This window comes from Babylonia areolata, chromosome 31, assembly GCF_041734735.1.
Source record: "Babylonia areolata isolate BAREFJ2019XMU chromosome 31, ASM4173473v1, whole genome shotgun sequence".
Taxonomy (NCBI): domain Eukaryota; kingdom Metazoa; phylum Mollusca; class Gastropoda; order Neogastropoda; family Buccinidae; genus Babylonia; species Babylonia areolata.
In genome coordinates, this window is record NC_134906.1 from 7023919 (window position 1) to 7041418 (window position 17500).

General features: G+C 43.9%; 1 protein-coding gene across 1 annotated transcript in view; it reads left to right on the top strand.

Moving 5' to 3' along the window:
* The window catches only part of LOC143275763 (voltage-dependent calcium channel type A subunit alpha-1-like), a 402120-nt gene extending 399485 nt beyond the window's left edge, over window positions 1-2635 (top strand). The window contains exons 49-52 of the mRNA XM_076580041.1: window positions 649-981; window positions 1378-1531; window positions 1655-1768; window positions 2486-2635. Of these exons, the coding sequence (XP_076436156.1) occupies window positions 649-981; window positions 1378-1531; window positions 1655-1768; window positions 2486-2635 (751 nt within the window). The remainder of the gene's footprint in view (window positions 1-648; window positions 982-1377; window positions 1532-1654; window positions 1769-2485) is intronic.
* The last annotated feature ends 14865 nt before the right edge of the window (window positions 2636-17500 follow it).

Genomic DNA, 17500 nt, shown 5'->3' on the forward strand with positions numbered 1-17500 from the left:
TCCTGTGAAGAATAGTAACCTGACACTTTCTCTCCAATGAAGAATCCTAATCTCACCGAATCCCTCTCTCCAGTGTGGTATTACAATCTCGCACACACACCCTCTCTCCCATGAATTATTACCATGTGTCTTCATTCTCTCCCCTGTCTCCCTCATTCTCTCCCCTGTCTCCCTCATTCTCTCCCCTGTCTCCCTCATTCTCTCTCCTGTCTCATTCTCTCCCCTGTCTCCCTCATTCTGTCCCCTGTCACCCTCATTCTCTCCCCTGTTTCATTTTCTCTCCTGTCTCCCTCATTCTCTCCCCTGTCTCCCTCATTCTCTCTCCCCTGTCTCCCTCATTCTCCCCCCTGTCTCCCTCATTCTCTCCCCTGTCTCCCTCATTCTCTCCTCTGTCTCCCTCATTCTCCCCCCTGTCTCCCTCATTCTCTCCCCTGTCTCCCTCATTCTCTCTCTCCCATGAAGAATTACCATGTGTCCTCATTCTCTCCCCTGTCTCCCTCATTCTTTCCCCTGTCTCCCTCATTCTCCCGCCCTGTCTCCCTCATTCTCTCCCCTGTCTCCCTCATTCTCTCCTCTGTCTCACTCATTATCTCCATTGTCTCTGCCCCCCCACAAAAAAAAAAAAAAAACAGTCAAGCACGAGGACAGCGTGCAGTCCCCTCACCGAGGACGAAGCCGAATGAGGTCCTCATCGGGGCGGCCACCCTTGCAGTCCCAGTCGCCCGTGCTGGGGTCGCCGATGCACTCCCCAGGCGGCGGTCACGCTCCGCGACGCGGGCGCGACGACCCCCACCACGGCTTCTACCGCTCCACCTCCCTGGAAACCCGCTCTCGCACCCCGTCACCCAGCAACCACTCGCCCTCGTCCAGCCAGAAGGAGTACTACGGCTCCACCAACCTCATCGACCGCTCGCGCAGCCCCAGCCCCAGCCCCGCCCACTCGCCGCCCAAGAGGACCCCGCGGAAGCTGCCCTCGGTGCCCTTCGTGCCCACCACCCCGCCGCCGGGCATGGGCCCCGGTCACGTGGCCGTGCCCGTCGGCACTCCCCCGAGGGGAGCCTCGGCGGTGATGGGGGGCAAGTCTGCGGCAGCGGGGACGGCGGCCAGAGGGGGTGGAGGAGGAGGAGGTGTGGGCATGGGCACTCCAGCGCGCGGAGCGGTGCCCGTGGTAGGAGGAGCAGCCACGCAGAGAGGAGGAGGAGGAGGGAGCGTGTCCTCTGGAACCCCAGCGAGGGTGGAGCCCGGGGGAGGAGGAGGGTTTGTGGGCGGGCCCTCGCCCCGCGGAGGGGCGTCACCCAAGCTGTCCGGAGCAACCCCTTCCAGAGCTTCTGCTGCCGCCGCTGCTACGGCCGCTTCCGCTTCCGCTTCCTCCACGGGCGCCACCAAGCCGGTGTCGCTGAACCTGGCCCAGCCCAAGCTGAAGGAGACGATGCCCCGCGTCATGCCCTCCCCCACCATCCCCCAGCCCCCCCGCTCCCCGGGCAACATCAACTTCCCCCGCCTGTCCACCTCACCCACCCGCCTCCCCAGGGGCGACAACCGACATCACGGGGAGAGAGGAGGGGGAGGGAGGGGGGCCGGGAGCAACCCCCATCCCCACGCTCACCATCAGCACCCCAGCAACTCCTCAGGGAGGGGAGGGGGCTCGGGGGGCAGGCAGCTGCCGCAGCCGTCCCCCCACCAGGTGCCCCCGCCGGGTAGACTGGCCCACCCCGAACCCTACAGCCCCACGGAGAGGGGCAGCGCCGGCTGGGAGAGGGGGGACAGGGCGAGGGGGGAGAGCAGGGAGAGAGGAGAGAGCAGGGAGAGAGGGGAGAGCAGAGAGAGAGGGCAGAGCAGGGAGAGAGGGCAGAGCAGGGAGAGAGGGCAGAGCAGGGAGAGAGGGGAGAGCAGAGAGAGAGGGCAGAGCAGGGAGAGAGGGGAGAGCAGAGAGAGAGGGCAGAGCAGGGAGAGGGGGCAGAGCAGGGAGAGGGGGGAGAGCAGGGAGAGAGGGGAGAGGGGGGAGGCGGGACACCACCACCCCCACCACCACCCCCACGCGCACCCCAGGAGCAGCCCGCACAGACCTCACCACTCGCGGGGGGGCACCACCACCTCCGCCAGACACCCCCATGCACCGCCACCCACTGCTGCCTCCTCCTCCTCCTCCTCCACCGCCACCGCCGACCCCCTTCCACCCCTCACCACCTCCTCCTCCGCCACCAACGCCGCCTCCAGGAGTCGCGGGGGGCACGGGGGAGACAGGGACCGAGACAGAGACAGGGACAGGGACAGGGACCGAGAGCGTGACGCTGACCTGGGGGTCTCCCCCTCCCCCAGGTCCACCCCTTGCGGGCGCTCCCCGGATTCCCGAAGCCGGCACGCGGCACACGGCCCCCACCACCACCACCATCACCACCACCACGACGGCGGCGGCGGCGGCGGCGGCGCGCTCCCTTCCGAGTCTTTGGGGCCTGCCGTTGGTCCCTCCTCCTCCGGTCACCAGCACGGGGCCAGGGGTCGCCCCCGCCACACCCCCACCCTGCCCAACGGGCTGAAGCCCAAAGGGGGCCGGCCTGCGGAACGCTTTGAGATGCACAGCGACGTTCAGGTCCCTCTGAAGGATGACTCCGATGAGGACGACGACTGGTGTTGATGATGGAAGGAGTTTCCGTTTTGTTTGTGGTTTTTGTTCTCTCTCTCTCTCTCTCTCTCTCTCTCTCTCTCTCTCTCTCTCTCTCTCCTCGTGTGGTGTTTGTTTGTTTGTTGTTGTTAACAGGATTATGATGGTGGTGATGGTGGTGATGATTATTGTTATTATAATGAAGATGATGATGACTAATTCATCATTTTTTTTTGTAATTTGGGGTTGTTGTTTTTTGTTCTTTCTTCTTTCTTTCTTTCTTTCTTTCTTTCTTTCCATCTTTCATGATATCAAATTGCCAAGACTGCTCTTTTTGCCTCTCTTGTCTCACTGTCTCTTTGTGTAAGTAAGCCGATATATCAACTGTCTCCCCTTGTTCGAGAGCGAGAGAGGGTGTGTGGATGGGGGGAGGGGAGGAGAGACAAACAGACAGGGGGAAGGTTGGGGTGGGGGGTTGGGGGGGGGGGTGTTCAAGAAGGAGGTGATGGAGGCGTTTACTGAACCCTCGAATCCAAGACCTAATTTCGGCTGACGTTGATGTTGGTGAATTTTTGATTCCTAATTAATATGCATGTGTGCCGGTTTCTTTTTTTTTTTTTTTCTTTTTTTTTTTTCAAATATGTATTTAATTTATTCATGTTGTTTTTATAACATCGTCTTTATTTCTCTGAAAGAGGTTGGCTTTGATTTTTTTTTTTTTATTATTATTGACTGTTCAGCCTCAGTGACGGAGCTCAGTGTTCAGGGAAGGGGTTGGGGAGGGAGGGATGGGGGGGGGTCGGGGATGATGATGGGGGTGAGGAGGGGGTGGGGTGGGGGTTCTTTGCTCATTGTTGTGTTTAACATACATGTTCAGACACATAACTTTTTTTTTTTTTTTTTTTTTTTTTTTTTTTTTTTTTTTGCTGTAAACAACTAGTGCTCTTACTTCGAATGCGGAAGTGTCTGATTTCTTTCTTTTCCTTTTTTTTTTTTTTTTTTTTTTTTTTAAATTTAAATTCAGTTAGTGAGTGTGTGTCCTTTGTTTGGTTTGTATGCGTGTGAACGTTGCAGGGTTGTGTTTGAGTGTGTTTCTGCGTGAAGCTGTTGTCTGTTAACGTGTGTGTGTGTGTGTGTGTGTGAATACGTGTGGACCTGTTTGTGTATGTCTGTAATATTTGTTTGGGTGCACGTGTGCGTTTTGGGTTGGGGTTTTTTGAGGTTTGTTTCTTTTTTTTTTTCTTTCCTTTTTTTGTTTGTTTTTTAGTGTGGTTTTCTGAGTGCATTATTCGATAGATAAATGTGTGCATACGTTTTGTGTTGTTGTTTTTTTATGTGTGTCTGTAGATGTTTGTCGCTGTGTGTGTATATCTTCTTCCATGGGTGTATGTATGTATGTGTGTGTGTGTGTGTGTGTGTGTGACGATCAGATCAGGATTGTTAGCTCAGTAAAACATCGTGGCAATTCTTCTAATTCGTCCTTGTAGAACTCACGACCTGCATTTCTATTATTAGACCTGTTTCAAGGTCACAGTAATTTTTTTAGAAGGTCACACGTTTCCCTTTCGCTCATTAGCCAGTCCGAGTAGTACGCACAACTCTACCACAATTTGAGGCTACAGGATTTAGAGAACTAAGGGGTTCATCCACTTTTTTTTCTTTTTTTAAGAATTATAAAATGTTAAGATAGGAACAGGAATGATTTAGTGTTGAGAGGTTTTTTGACTCACTTGTGTAAACAAAGTGAGTCTATGTTTTAACCCGGTGTTCGGTTGTCTGTGTGTGTCTGTGTGTCTGTGTGTCCGTGGTAAACTTTAACATTGACATTTTCTCTGCAAATACTTTGTCAGTTGACACCAAATTTGGCATAAAAATAGGAAAAATTCAGTTCTTTCCAGTCACCTTGTTTAAAACAATATTGCACCTCTGGGATGGGCACAAAAAAATAAATAATGAAGCCTAATTATATGCAAACTGCATTTACTGTTATATTCATATTTTTGTATTCTCTAAACTTGGCACTTTGATCTGATATTCTGACCCAACAACAAGAGCAGTCATTATTATCATTTTTTGTTCAAACAGGAACTTCTTTTGCTAAGCATGGAAGTTTTATTTATTTTGCAAACGTTTTGGTGCAGATAGTAAAAAAGGGAAATTACTCTGTAATTAATGCTATGGGACTTAATTTGCTTTAAACTGATCTTTCTCATCTTAAACATTACATTTTGAAATTATACTCAATACATAAAAAGCTTGGATTTTTTTAAGTGTATCACAAGTGAGTCTTGAAGGCCTTGCCTCTCTTGTTTTATATGAGTTTGGTATTTTCATTGTGCACGAATGTTGCAAAGCAGAACGGTTCAAGATAAATAGGAAAGCATAATCTCAGGAAGAAATAATTGTATTTCGAAACTATTACCTGTGCAATGCTCTTAACTTCGGTTCATAACGTAAAAATAAGATTAGCGTATGTCCGGTCTTAAAGCCCTGATACATGTAAGCATGTTGTAATATATTCATTTTTCAAACTCTGAAATGTCATAAATAACATAATTGTGAGCAAAAATATTAAGGAATTGTTTCATATTCCAAGTATTATAGTTTAAAAACTGTTTTGAAACGTATTTTCAAGCACGCCTTTTTAAAGCTCTTAACGTGGAATACACACGAAATGAGAAGAGGAAAAAATAAGTATAATGGCACCTATTTCTTTTAAAGCGTTTCTCCTTTCCATTCCTCCATTAGTGGAGTTTAAATGTTGCACACAGTCCGGGCTCCGGTAATTTACCATCATACCATCGTGTTTGGTGCAGACGTTCTTTCTCCCCCAACGAAGGAAGTTCTGGTCTTGTTCATTGTGAACACTGAACACGTACCCGTGGATCGTATTTCTTGTTAGCGTATGCAGTTCTTGACTGGGACTGAGTAAAAATGACCTCTTGGGGTGTGATTTTCTAGGTGTGTACGGTCCAACTTGGTTCTCTTGTTGAGATGATAAAGTATTCTGTAGTCCGTACATTTCCGAACTGGATCATTTGTCCTTTGTTCTTGTCAAATACACAAAAGCCGCTGCTATATCGATCTGTGAATATTACAGTGCCATTGTTTCTTCATTGCTTTCATTTGTCCCTTAGTCTGGATAACTGTTTGGGGCACCACAGATAACCTTTCAACCACCCCCCTCCATCCTTCTGTTTTCTGCTTCCCTAAGGGCCTCGCTCAGCCTCAAACCACTCGACGCTAGATTCATAAAACCGAGTACGGTTTACATCTACATACATTTCACCAAAACCCAGTTCGCCACATTATTTCCCCATTTCATGTCTTTACGCCTATATAATCTGACACTGTTGACGAATGTGGTTTATCATCTGTATTTAAACGTGATACATTCCTTGACAACTTCCCACAGTCTGTTGCTGTCCACGGCAGGCTACACATTCCAGTTGACTTGAATGAGCTACACACTTCGCCGTGCACGTTACGCCGTTGAGTCACACATTCAGTTACACGTTCCAAAGTGTTTGTTAGGGACCATGTGGCAGTATTCATCTTCCGACACAGTATACTCCGTCTTATTTCTATACTAATTCACATGCATTCCTGTAGTTTGTATTGTTTCGACTTTACGATAGTCTTACCGATTGCATTTACAAACTATCTTCTTTAAACTGATGATGGATATTTATCATCTTCATTCCCTGCATATTTCTGACCAAAGAAAAAAGCGAACAATTATGTCTCACTCTCCTTCATTCCTCATAACATGAAATGAGAAGAAGGAAAAACATTCTTCAGTTCGTTATGATTGATAAATTTATTCAACATGAATGATTGTAAACTCTTAACACCTTCTCCCACCAGCCTTGTTTCTCTGGTAAGACAGTCTTCTTTGCCAATTAGAAGGCATAATTATTACGCAGGGAACTTTAAAAAGGTTTCTCAGTCGTTCTAAGACATATATTACGCAATGAAGTTTAAGAGTGATAGTTACAGAATCGTTCGTAATAGTACTGTCCAGAAGGGTACTTTCCCCCACCCATGTCAGTTAGCATATGTTTGCTGAAGAAGAATCTTTTTATTCAGAAGGAATGAATGAATAAGTTATCTTTGATTGGGGAATTGGTAGGCAGAACAATGAAATGTTAAAGGATCGGCTTTCTGTTTCTGAGAGAGAGAACAAATATGGTATTAATGACGTGTGAACGTGTGTCTGTGTGTGTTTGTGTGTGTGTGTGTGTGTGTTTGTGTGTGTGTGTGTGTGTGTTTGTGTTTGTGTGTGTTTGTGTTTGTGTCTGTGTGTGTGAAGGGGGATGACGAGGTTTCAATTCAATGAGTCAACATATGTTTGCATGTTACGTAAAAAAACACACAAAAAAACAAGGGTCTGTAACTCAGATCTGGAATTTCAGCACCGGAGTGGAGCATTGGTTTGGACTGTGAATGTTTCACACGAGCCATTAGTTGTTTCAGCTGGTGGAGAAAGTTGTGGGATGAAAACTTGTTCCGCTTAAAAGCACGCCTCCTGTGGTATCCAAGAACAGTGGCTTGTTGTTGCTTGGTGGTTGCTAGCATTGAACTGTTATCGAAAAGCACCTGTGGTTGTCAATGGAAATGGCTGACTGAAATGTCAGTTGAAAAACAATGATGTGATTTTCAAAAGTTAAAAAAAAAAATCGAAATTTCATTTGTTTTGTTGTTGTTGTTGTTGTTGTTGTGTTTTTCACTAATCCGTAAAAGTGTTGTAGTTGTTTATCACGGAACCTTGAAGTAGTTCCAGAAAAGACAAAAAAAAAAAAAAAAAAAAAAAAAAGGAAGTGAAAGTCTTGTAAATTTTAATGAGTATTTCGCTCGCTTGTTGTTCAAAATCTTTTTTCTTTCACACTTTTTTAATGGCTCGTGGTCGCTTAGTGATGGATATTAGCGTTCATGTTGCACAAACACACAACAAGAAAAGACATGGAACTGTCGACTGTTGAAGTGGACTGGTGGTTTCTTTGATTTAAAAAAAAAAGAAAAAAAAAGGATGATGATGATGTTTGTACTGATTGATATGTTACTTTGATTGTCTTTTCGTTCTGGTAACAAAAGACAAGTTGTATGGATGTTAAACATTGACGGATTGAAACATTACAACATCTCATGAAAAAAAAAATGGTACCCTGAAGATTGGAATGGGTTTGGGTTGTGACTGTTAAATGGTTGAAAAGCGTTGAGTATGTTCACTGACAAAATAAAATTTGGTTGTTGGTTTTATGAATGTTAACCATTGACGAGTTCACGGCTGTTTGGAAACAAATGAAAGATCAGTGGTGTGCTGAAGGTAGAAACGGGTTGTGACTGTTGAAAAAGGTGGGAAAGCTTTGCCTGCCTTTCCTGACACAAATACGGCCCAGTGTTTGTGATATTGATAACACGCCATGACGCGTTATGTAGGGGCTGGAAGGATACTCTTGTTAACCTTCGTCCTCGGTGATTTTTGTTGTTGGTTTTTGTGAGGTTTTTTTTTTTTTTTTTATAGTTTGTATTGCAGTGCCGCTACCAAAGTCTAAAGCCATCAGACAGAGAACAACAAAAAAATGACTGAAGGACAAATAGAATGTTTTTATATTGTTATAACTATGTTATATTGTTATCATGTTCATGGACACACAGGCGGAAGCACAGGCAGACAGACGGACAGACTACATAGCTGGTAGATTTCATGGTAGGCTGCTTGTTGATTGGTCGGTTGGTTTGTGTACTGATTGTTGACTGGTCGGTTGGTTTGTGAACTGATTGTTGATTGGTCGGTTGGTTCGTGTACTGATTGTTGATTGGTCGGTAGGTTTGTGTACTGATTGTTGATTGGTCGGTTGGTTTGTATACTGATTGTTGATTGGTCGGTTGGTTTGTGTGCTGACTGACTGACTGACCGACCAAGATGTATGAAGATGTTGGACTGGGTAATCTGGCCGGAATTAAACAGGCGAGGAGTGTCTGGCAGACTCAACAGGCCCACGTGATGCACTGACAAGAAGATACCGTAGCGTGTAAAGTGTTGAGACAAATTTCCCATTCAGTGCATACAGAACGATCAGAGATTATGAATAAATGTCATAAAAAAGGATAGTTTAAAAGAATAAGCCCCACCCCCACACCCACCCTCCAAAAAATAAAATAACAATAAGTAAATAAATTAATAAAAATGTTAATCAAAAAAAAGAAATCGCCATCGAAAAAAAAAAAAAAAAGAATGGTGAGAAGTGACAGATTTTTGTAACGGTATTTCAGTAATTCAAAAAAAAAAAAAGTGTACAGGTTTTCACAAAGGCCAGGCAGTACGAAACACAGATCTTTTCGCAGCAAAAGTGATGCATGATAACAGAAAGAAATGGTAGATGTTACTTACTGTTAACATAGTGATGCACAATACTAGAAAGAAATGGTAGATGTTCCTTACTGTTAACATAGTGATGCACAATACTAGAAAGAAATGGTAGATGTTCCTTACTGTTAACATAGTGATGCACAATACTAGAAAGAAATGGTAGATGTTCCTTACTGTTAACATAGTGATGCACAATACTAGAAAGAAATGGTAGATGTTCCTTACTATTGACATAGTGATGCACAATACTAGAAAGAAATGGTAGATGTTACTTACTGTTAACATAGTGATGCACAATACTAGAAAGAAATGGTAGATGTTCCTTACTGTTAACATAGTGATGCACAATACTAGAAAGAAATGGTAGATGTTCCTTACTGTTAACATAGTGATGCACAATACTAGAAAGAAATGGTAGATGTTCCTTACTGTTAACATAGTGATGCACAATACTAGAAAGAAATGGTAGATGTTCCTTACGATTAACATAGTGATGCACAATACTAGAAAGAAATGGTAGATGCTCCTTACGATTGACATAGTGATGCATGGTACCAAAATGGTAGATGTTCCTTACGATGAACATAGTGATGCACCGTACCAGAAAGAAATGGTAGATGCTCCTTACGATTGACATAGTGATGCACAATACCAGAAATAGATGGTAGTTGTTCCATACTATTAAGACAGTGATGCACAATATCAGAAATATATGGTAAATGTCGTTACTATTAATAATTATAGTGATGCACAGTACCAGAAAGAAATGGTAGATGTTTTCTTTACGATTAATAATAGTGATACCCAATACCAGAATGAAATGGTAAATGTTCGTTACGACTAATATGGTGATGCACAACATCAGAATGAAATGGTATATCTTCGATGCCATAGTTATGTCAAGGGATGAAAAGCGTTATGTTCGTTACGTTGATAAAGTATGTCCAGGGATGAAAGGCCGTTCTCTGATGAAAGCTGTTCGAAAAAGAATGAAAGAAAGACGATTGAAAGACCTAAAACAAAGGCGTAGGAATCATAAAGATACAGCGTTTTGGGAGGAGGGGAGGGGGCGTGGGGGGGGGGGGGGGGGGACTACGGCTAGGATGTGATTTGAGTCGGGGTTTTTTTGTTGTTTTTTGGGGGGGTTTTTTTTTTTTTTTTACTCCACTGGGACTTTTTAGGGTAGGGGCCGACGAGGGGTTGACTTCATTTTTATTTGCATTTCATGTAAACGTAAATTTTTAGGGTTTTTTTTCTCTGTACGTGAGAAAATATTAGTTAACCAATCATTCCATGGCTTAATGTACTATGAAAATAAACTACTGCCCCGCACTAAATTTTGTCCTTTCGTTTGGAAAACTTAGCCACTCGCCAAATATCTCTTGCTCCTTGATACTTTGAAAAGGCTATGAATCTCTCGTGATGCGTTATGAAATACAACAAAAGTCTGTATGAGCCCCTCAAAAAATGTCTGTACAAGTCGCACGAAAAGGGACCCCTTCCTTCAAGGTCTGTGTGCGCTATTTGTTGTTGTCATTGTTGTTTTTTGTGCTTTTTTAAAAAAAAATTAATTAATTTAACTTTTAACAATGTCTTCGGCTCGTGGGCGATTCATCGTGGTGAACAAACTAATATTTTCACTGCCGAGGAGGATCAAAGTGCAAGCAGTTAGGCATAGTTAGTGTGTGTGTGTGTGTGTGTGTGTGTGTGTGTGTGTGTGTGTGTGTCCCTGTGTGTGTGTATGTGTCCCTGTGTGTGTGTGTGTGTGTGTGTGTGTGGGTGTTAATGACAGAATGAGGGAGCCATCGTGATTTGCCAACATTTTACTGCTGTACGGAAAAGGAATTTTAAATGTCATTGTTTTGTTTTTTCTCTCGGCGTACGTACATTTCTCTAACGACAATGATCATTCTACTTCTGGAATTATATTGCATGCTATTGCTGGAGAAGACACAGATCAGCAAAATCAGTTTGGCGAAATTCAATTTGTATCCAGCATGGATATCAGTAACATGTTTACAGTGCTCACTGGCTTTGTTGAGAATATATTTTTTTTAGGTCATTTTCTGTTAAACTACTTTAATCTTGGACAGACTGGGTTTTCAATTCTTTTTTTTTTCTTTTTTCTTTTTTTTTTATCAACTCCCGCCACCCTCAACCACCCTTTCTTCATATCATCAAGAGCACAGCTGTATTGAAATGTCTGCGCTCCAAACACACATTAGCGATGCTCACTGTGTCCAGTATGCGTTCGATACACAAGGTATTGATTAAAATAATGGACTAGTCATTAATCTTCAACTTTTTTGTAAAGGTGCGACCCGTTCAAAAATGAGCAGGCAGCCGACAGAATTGATCTTGGGTGATTGCAGATTGAATTAGTCAATGGTTAAAGTACAAAGGAAGGGGGGTAACCAAAGGATGAAAGCTGTTGGTCTAAAAGGGTGAGTGGTGGGAAACGGCGTGCAACAGATAACTGGCATGTGTGGGTCATTACATAAAAGACGAGCGTAATCTCTGTCTGTCTGTCTCTCTGTCTCTCTCTCTCTCTCTCTCTCTCTCTCTCTCTCTCTCTCTGTCTCTGTATCCATATCTCTCTCTCTCTCTCTCTCTCTCTCTCTCTCTCTCTCTCTCACCGACACACACACACCCGGGCACACACTCAGCTGGCACACACACACACACACACACACACACACACGGGCACACACACACCCGGGCACACACACACACATACACACACACACACACACACACACACACACACAGAGGCATATATATAATGATTATATATACATATACATACATATATATATATATATATATTTATTTATTTATTTATATAATGTTGATCAGTGGCATAGAATGGCCACGACAGGATGCCTGTCATTGTTTGTGTGGGAATCCTCAATAAATACAAGAGGTAGGTTTGTATGTAGCCTATAATATATTGCGGGGATTACATAACTAAAAGCTATTCAGTTACATGGGCGATAATTGACATTCTGCTGGATGGCGGAACACGGGAGTGTCTGCAGTGTGACTTGGTAGATAACTGAAATGGCCGCATTCAGTTGAGTAAATGTTATATAATTATGTAGTTATTGATTAATGGTAACGATGTGGCTCTCATGGAGTGCCGTGTTGAGGTCTGGACAGTTCCCATGATGATCACAGAATGCTTCGTTCTGAAGTGTATATATATATATATATATATATATATATATATATATATATATATATATATATATCATCACTGTTGGCAACGCAAAAGTGATACTCTTTGGGGTTTTTTACGCAATTTGTTTCATTTTCCGCATGGTGTACATAGTTCCTAATTAAATTTGAGGGTGGTTTCGTTTTAGATTTCCACTTCGTTTTTTGTTTGTTTGTTGTTGTTGTTTTTTACATTTTCCTTCTTTTTTCTTCCATTAATTTTCCTCCTCCTACTCCTCTTCCTCCGCCTACTTCTTCTTCTACTTCTTTGTTTTGATTATTACGTGTACGCTTTGTGATAACTATTATTGGAGGGATTCGCGTATGTATGTGTGTCAGTGTTTGACAAACGACTTGAAGTACACTGTGTTTGACACACGAATTGAAGTACAGTGTGTTTGACAAACGAATTGAAGTACAGTGCTGTTGAACGTGTGGCCGATTGTATATTACTTCTTCAGCAGCAGACGAAATTATCCCTGTCTTGTCATTCTTCTCCTCCTCCTCCTCCTCCTCCTCCTTCTCCTCCTCCTCCTCCTCTTTCTTCTACCACTTCTACTTCTTCTTCTACTACTTCTTCATCTTCTTTACATTGCCTAGAAGCTGTACCTGAAGTTTGTTTCGGTTTTGTCCCATTTCTGTTTGGTTGGTTTGGTTGACGATGACGTTGTGTTAGTACATGTGCAGAACAACAGTGTGGTTTGTACATGGCGTTGTGATAGGTGTGAGGGCCGAAGGCGGACAGCTGAGGGGTTGTTTTTTGTTTGTTTGTTTTTTGGGGGGGTTGGTTGGTTTGTTTGTTTTGTTTTGGTTGGTTTGGTTTGGGTTTGGGGTTTTTTTTCCATTCCTTTTTTGTTCATTTCTTTCTTAATTCTTTGTTTTGTTGTTGTTGTTGTTGAGAAAGCCAGTGAAGATTATATAGTTGTAGCTCTGTATGTGTGTGTGTGTGTGTGTGTGTCTGTCTGTCTGTCTCTGTGTGTGCGTGTCTGTGTATGTGTGTCTGTGTGTGGAGCCTCAGGCACACCTTCCAGATCCCAAACCCTATAAACTGTCATCATTATCATCATCGTCAGTAACCCGCCACCAAACTCATCTACATTGTCGTCAATATCAGTATCATCATAGTCATCATCATCATCATCACACCGTAGCACATTAGATAATTTATATAGAAATGGACAAGAACAGACAGAGACAAAAATAGAAATAGACAAGAATAGACAGAGACAAAAATAGAAATAGACAAGAACAGACAGAGACAAAAACAAAACAAGAAACGATCCTTGCTCCACACAGCGGTGATCACGTGCTGATGAATTTCCCACCAACCTGGCTGCAACAGCGTCAGTACACATTGTAACCCATCAGCACTGTTGACAACATTGGGCCGTATTCAAGACAAAATTCATTTTGCGTTCAGGCAAGTTATCTTTTTGACATGGTTGGGACCCGCGGTTACAGTTTACCTTGAAGGATAAGTTATCTTCGTATTGAAGACACACGTGGTTTGCTCAGACAGCTAACCCATTGTCTGTTGTTTTTTTTCTTTTTTTTTCTTTTTTTTTATCCCAATGATTCCCCGTCTGTGCATGCTCTCAGTTTCATTTCTCAGCACCACAGATTGGAACATTGTAGAGAGAGTTCGCAAAACACGTGCTATCCGTAAAGCAGCCTGTTTTCCCTTAAAAAAAAAAAAAAGGAAAGAAAACTACTGCAAAAGGATCCGCCTTATTTACCTCTGCTTCGTGGGCAGTCACCCTTGGCAGGTAGTAAGGGTAAATTGCCTTCGGGTTTGCAGACAGCGGGTAGACTCTTGTGTTCATAAGTACTGGATATTGCTTACCCTCGGGCAGTTTGCCTTGCCTCAGGCAGATTACCCACAGGTACACATTTACCCTCAGGCACGATGTTCTCTTGAATACGGCTCATTATCACCACTCTTATCATGACGTGTATCTTGGTTTTCCCTGACAGGGGCAACAATCAGGAATTATCATACCAACAACAATAAAGAACTATCATACCACCAACAATAAGGAACTATCATACCACCAACAATCAGGAATTACCATACCAACAATAAGGAACTATCATACTAACAACAATTAGGAATTATCATAATAACGAAGAGTAGGTGTGTGGACGTCGTTGTCGGTGATAATCATGATAATGATGATCATGATGACGATGGGGTTTGTTTGTTACGGTCTTCAAGATATTTATATAAGAACAGACACTGATAAAAAAAAAAAACAAAAAAAACACCTGGTGCCCCATGTGATGTGGGATGTTGCCCTGTTGTAGACCTCCACCCACCCTTTTCTTTCACTTTGATCCACATTAATTTGCTAAATCAACCTCCGTGCTTCGTCGGAAATTGGCAGTAGGTCGTGGGTATCCAGTGACCCATGCTTTATTTTCTTGTTTCTTTCTCAATGGATTTTTTTTTTAATTAATTAAAAAACCTTGCTGTACATCGTGGGTCGCCACTGACCCATGGTTTATCTGACCCATGCCTTTCTTTCTGGAGGAATAAAGCATTTCCATTCGTCGTCGTCAGTCTCCGGAGACCCATTGTTGTTTTTGTTTGTTTGTTCGTTTATTTTTTGTGGCGGGTGTTGGGGGATCAGGGGGAAGGGGTTCTGAAGGAATGGAGCCATGCCGTGTTTGGTGGGTATCTAGTGACCCATTGTTTTGTCTGAAGGAATAAAGCGTCGCGCCATAGTTGTTGGGTCTCCACGGACCCATTGTTTCGTCACTGGGAATGTGGGTCTGTTGGGACTCCCGATGTGAACTCGGATATTTGTTTTATTCTTACTCCTGTGTTTATGGACAAAAGCAAACAATTTTTGCTTCAGATATGCTTTGATAGCAAAGTGAGCAGATGAATTTTGTTGAGGTAACTTAAACCCTGAAGCAGATGATATCTAGCGAAAACTTACCAATGTGGGTCATTTAAGACTCACTCAGTACGGCCAGTCCTCTCTTCTTCTCTACACAGACCCCTCGGATGTCCAGTGGGTGTCTGAATGACCCAACCTTTAGCTTCCGTCGTCAGAATTGTGGTATTCTTTGTAAACATTCACGTCTTCAGTATAAGAGCCTTCCGCTTGCAATATTTTGATGACGGTATCTGGGGTGAAACGCTGTTAACGTCGTCTCTTTCGCCGTTCGTATGGAGAGAGTTAAGACTCACGACATATGGCGAAAGATAACCAGTGATGGTTTGTTTGCTGGGGCTTTCTTGGAACATGTTCGTTTCCACTGGCGCCTTTCTTTTTTAACTACTGCCCAGTGCTTTTTCCTTTCTTTCTTCTTTTTTTAATACCGAATTATTTCGGAAAGGTGTTGACGACCTATTCAGTGACTGTGCGTACGCATGTGTTTGTGTTGTCATTTGTGCGTGCGCATGGTTTTTTTTTACTTTAAGGGAAGATACATATAGACATGAATAGGGGGAGTGTGTGTGTGTGTGTGTGTGTGTGTGTGTGTGTGTGTGTGCACGCATGTTTATGTAGGCCTGCGGCGTGTACCTGTGTCGCTCTCGTGTTTTAGCTGTTTGCGTCAGTGCGTCAATGTGGACCTGTTCGTCTGTCTGTGCATGTCAGCTTATTGTGTTGGGAGAAAGAGAGAGAGAGAGGGGGGGGGGGGGGGGGGGGAGGGGCAGGGAGAGGGAGGTTACCACTGTACGTATTCGTTCTGCTTGGTGCGTTCGGCGGATGATACTGTCTAATCAAAGGCAACACTCTCGGAGTGGTCAGGCGTCTGGTATTGTACAGTTCGCTACTTGAATGCTGTATCACTTTATTATTATTATTGTTGTTGTTGTTGTTATTTTCAGTGACAGATATCAGAACAGACTTCCAGAAGGTGCATGATTGCGTAGTGTCAGGGGCGGCGCTATGCCAGCAACTGTGCTTTCCCCATGTTCTATAAAATAGTGTCCGGGCAAAGTAATGGGTGTGTAGCCTCTTGTCCGTTGTCCAGCAAGGGTGCAGTGGATTTTTGGACGGACCTGATCCGGCAACAGGTCAGTACTTTTTTTTTCAACCGCGTCAGTGTCAGCTCTGAGTCAGAGACCAAACAGCATATTAAAGGTTAAAGTTCCCCAGGCTTTTGCAGCCGTAGAGCTAGCGAATTCAGATATATATATATATATATATATATATATATATATATATATATATATATATATATATATATATACATATCCACCGTGTCAAATGCTTGACATAGGCAGGCGGGGCCCAATCCTCTCCTTCTGCCGCGGTTACCTTCTCCGCCTGGATTAGCCAGGTACCCATTCACACCTGGGTTAGGTACCCATTCACACACCTGGATCAGCCAGGTACCCATTCACACGCCTGGATGAGTCAGGTTCACACCTGGATTAGTCAGGTACCCATTCACACACCTGGATTAGTCAGGTTCCCATTCACACCTGGGTTAGTCAGGTTCCCATTCACACACCTTGATTAGTCAGGTACCATTCACACCTGGATTAGTCAGGTTCTCATTCACACACCTGGATTAGTCAGCTTCCCATTCACACCTGGGTTAGTCAGGTTCCCGTTCACACCTGGATTAGTCAGGTTCCCGTTCACACACCTGGATTAGTCAGGTACCCATTCATACCTGGATTAGTCAGGTAGCCATTCACACACCTGGATTAGTCAGGTACCCGTTCACTACTGGGTTAGTCAGGTACCCATTCACACACCTGGATTAGTCAGGTACCCATTCACACACCTTGATTAGTCAGGTACCCATTCACACCTGGATTAGTCAGGTTCCCATTCACACACCTGGATTAGTCAGGTACCCATTCACACACCTTGATTAGTCAGGTACCCATTCACACCTGGATTAGTCAGGTTCCCATTCACACACCTGGATCAGTCAGGTACCCATTCGGAAACTGCCGCCTTTCCCGGGGACACAACACCATGCCGAAACTGGGTCTGGAACTCTGACATCACGCTGTTGACCACTGGATCAGACGTCCAACATCTGACGTTACCGATTGTACCCCCACGGGCACCTCCCTCCTATCGTTCCCTTGTACGTTTAGTCTTACCACCCCAACCCCAACCCAATCAGTCAGTCATAGGTTGTGGCTTTTTTTTTTTTTTTTTGCTTTTTTTTCTTTCGCTTATTCTTTACATCCAAAATACGTTCCTCCCAACTGATATGTACAGAGCAGGAATAAAACCGGGAAAATCATTAAACTTTCGCAATTTTTTTTTTTGTTTCCAAATATAGAGTCTCACTAGACGAGGAAATCTTGTGTACAGCCGTAATCAGTTATT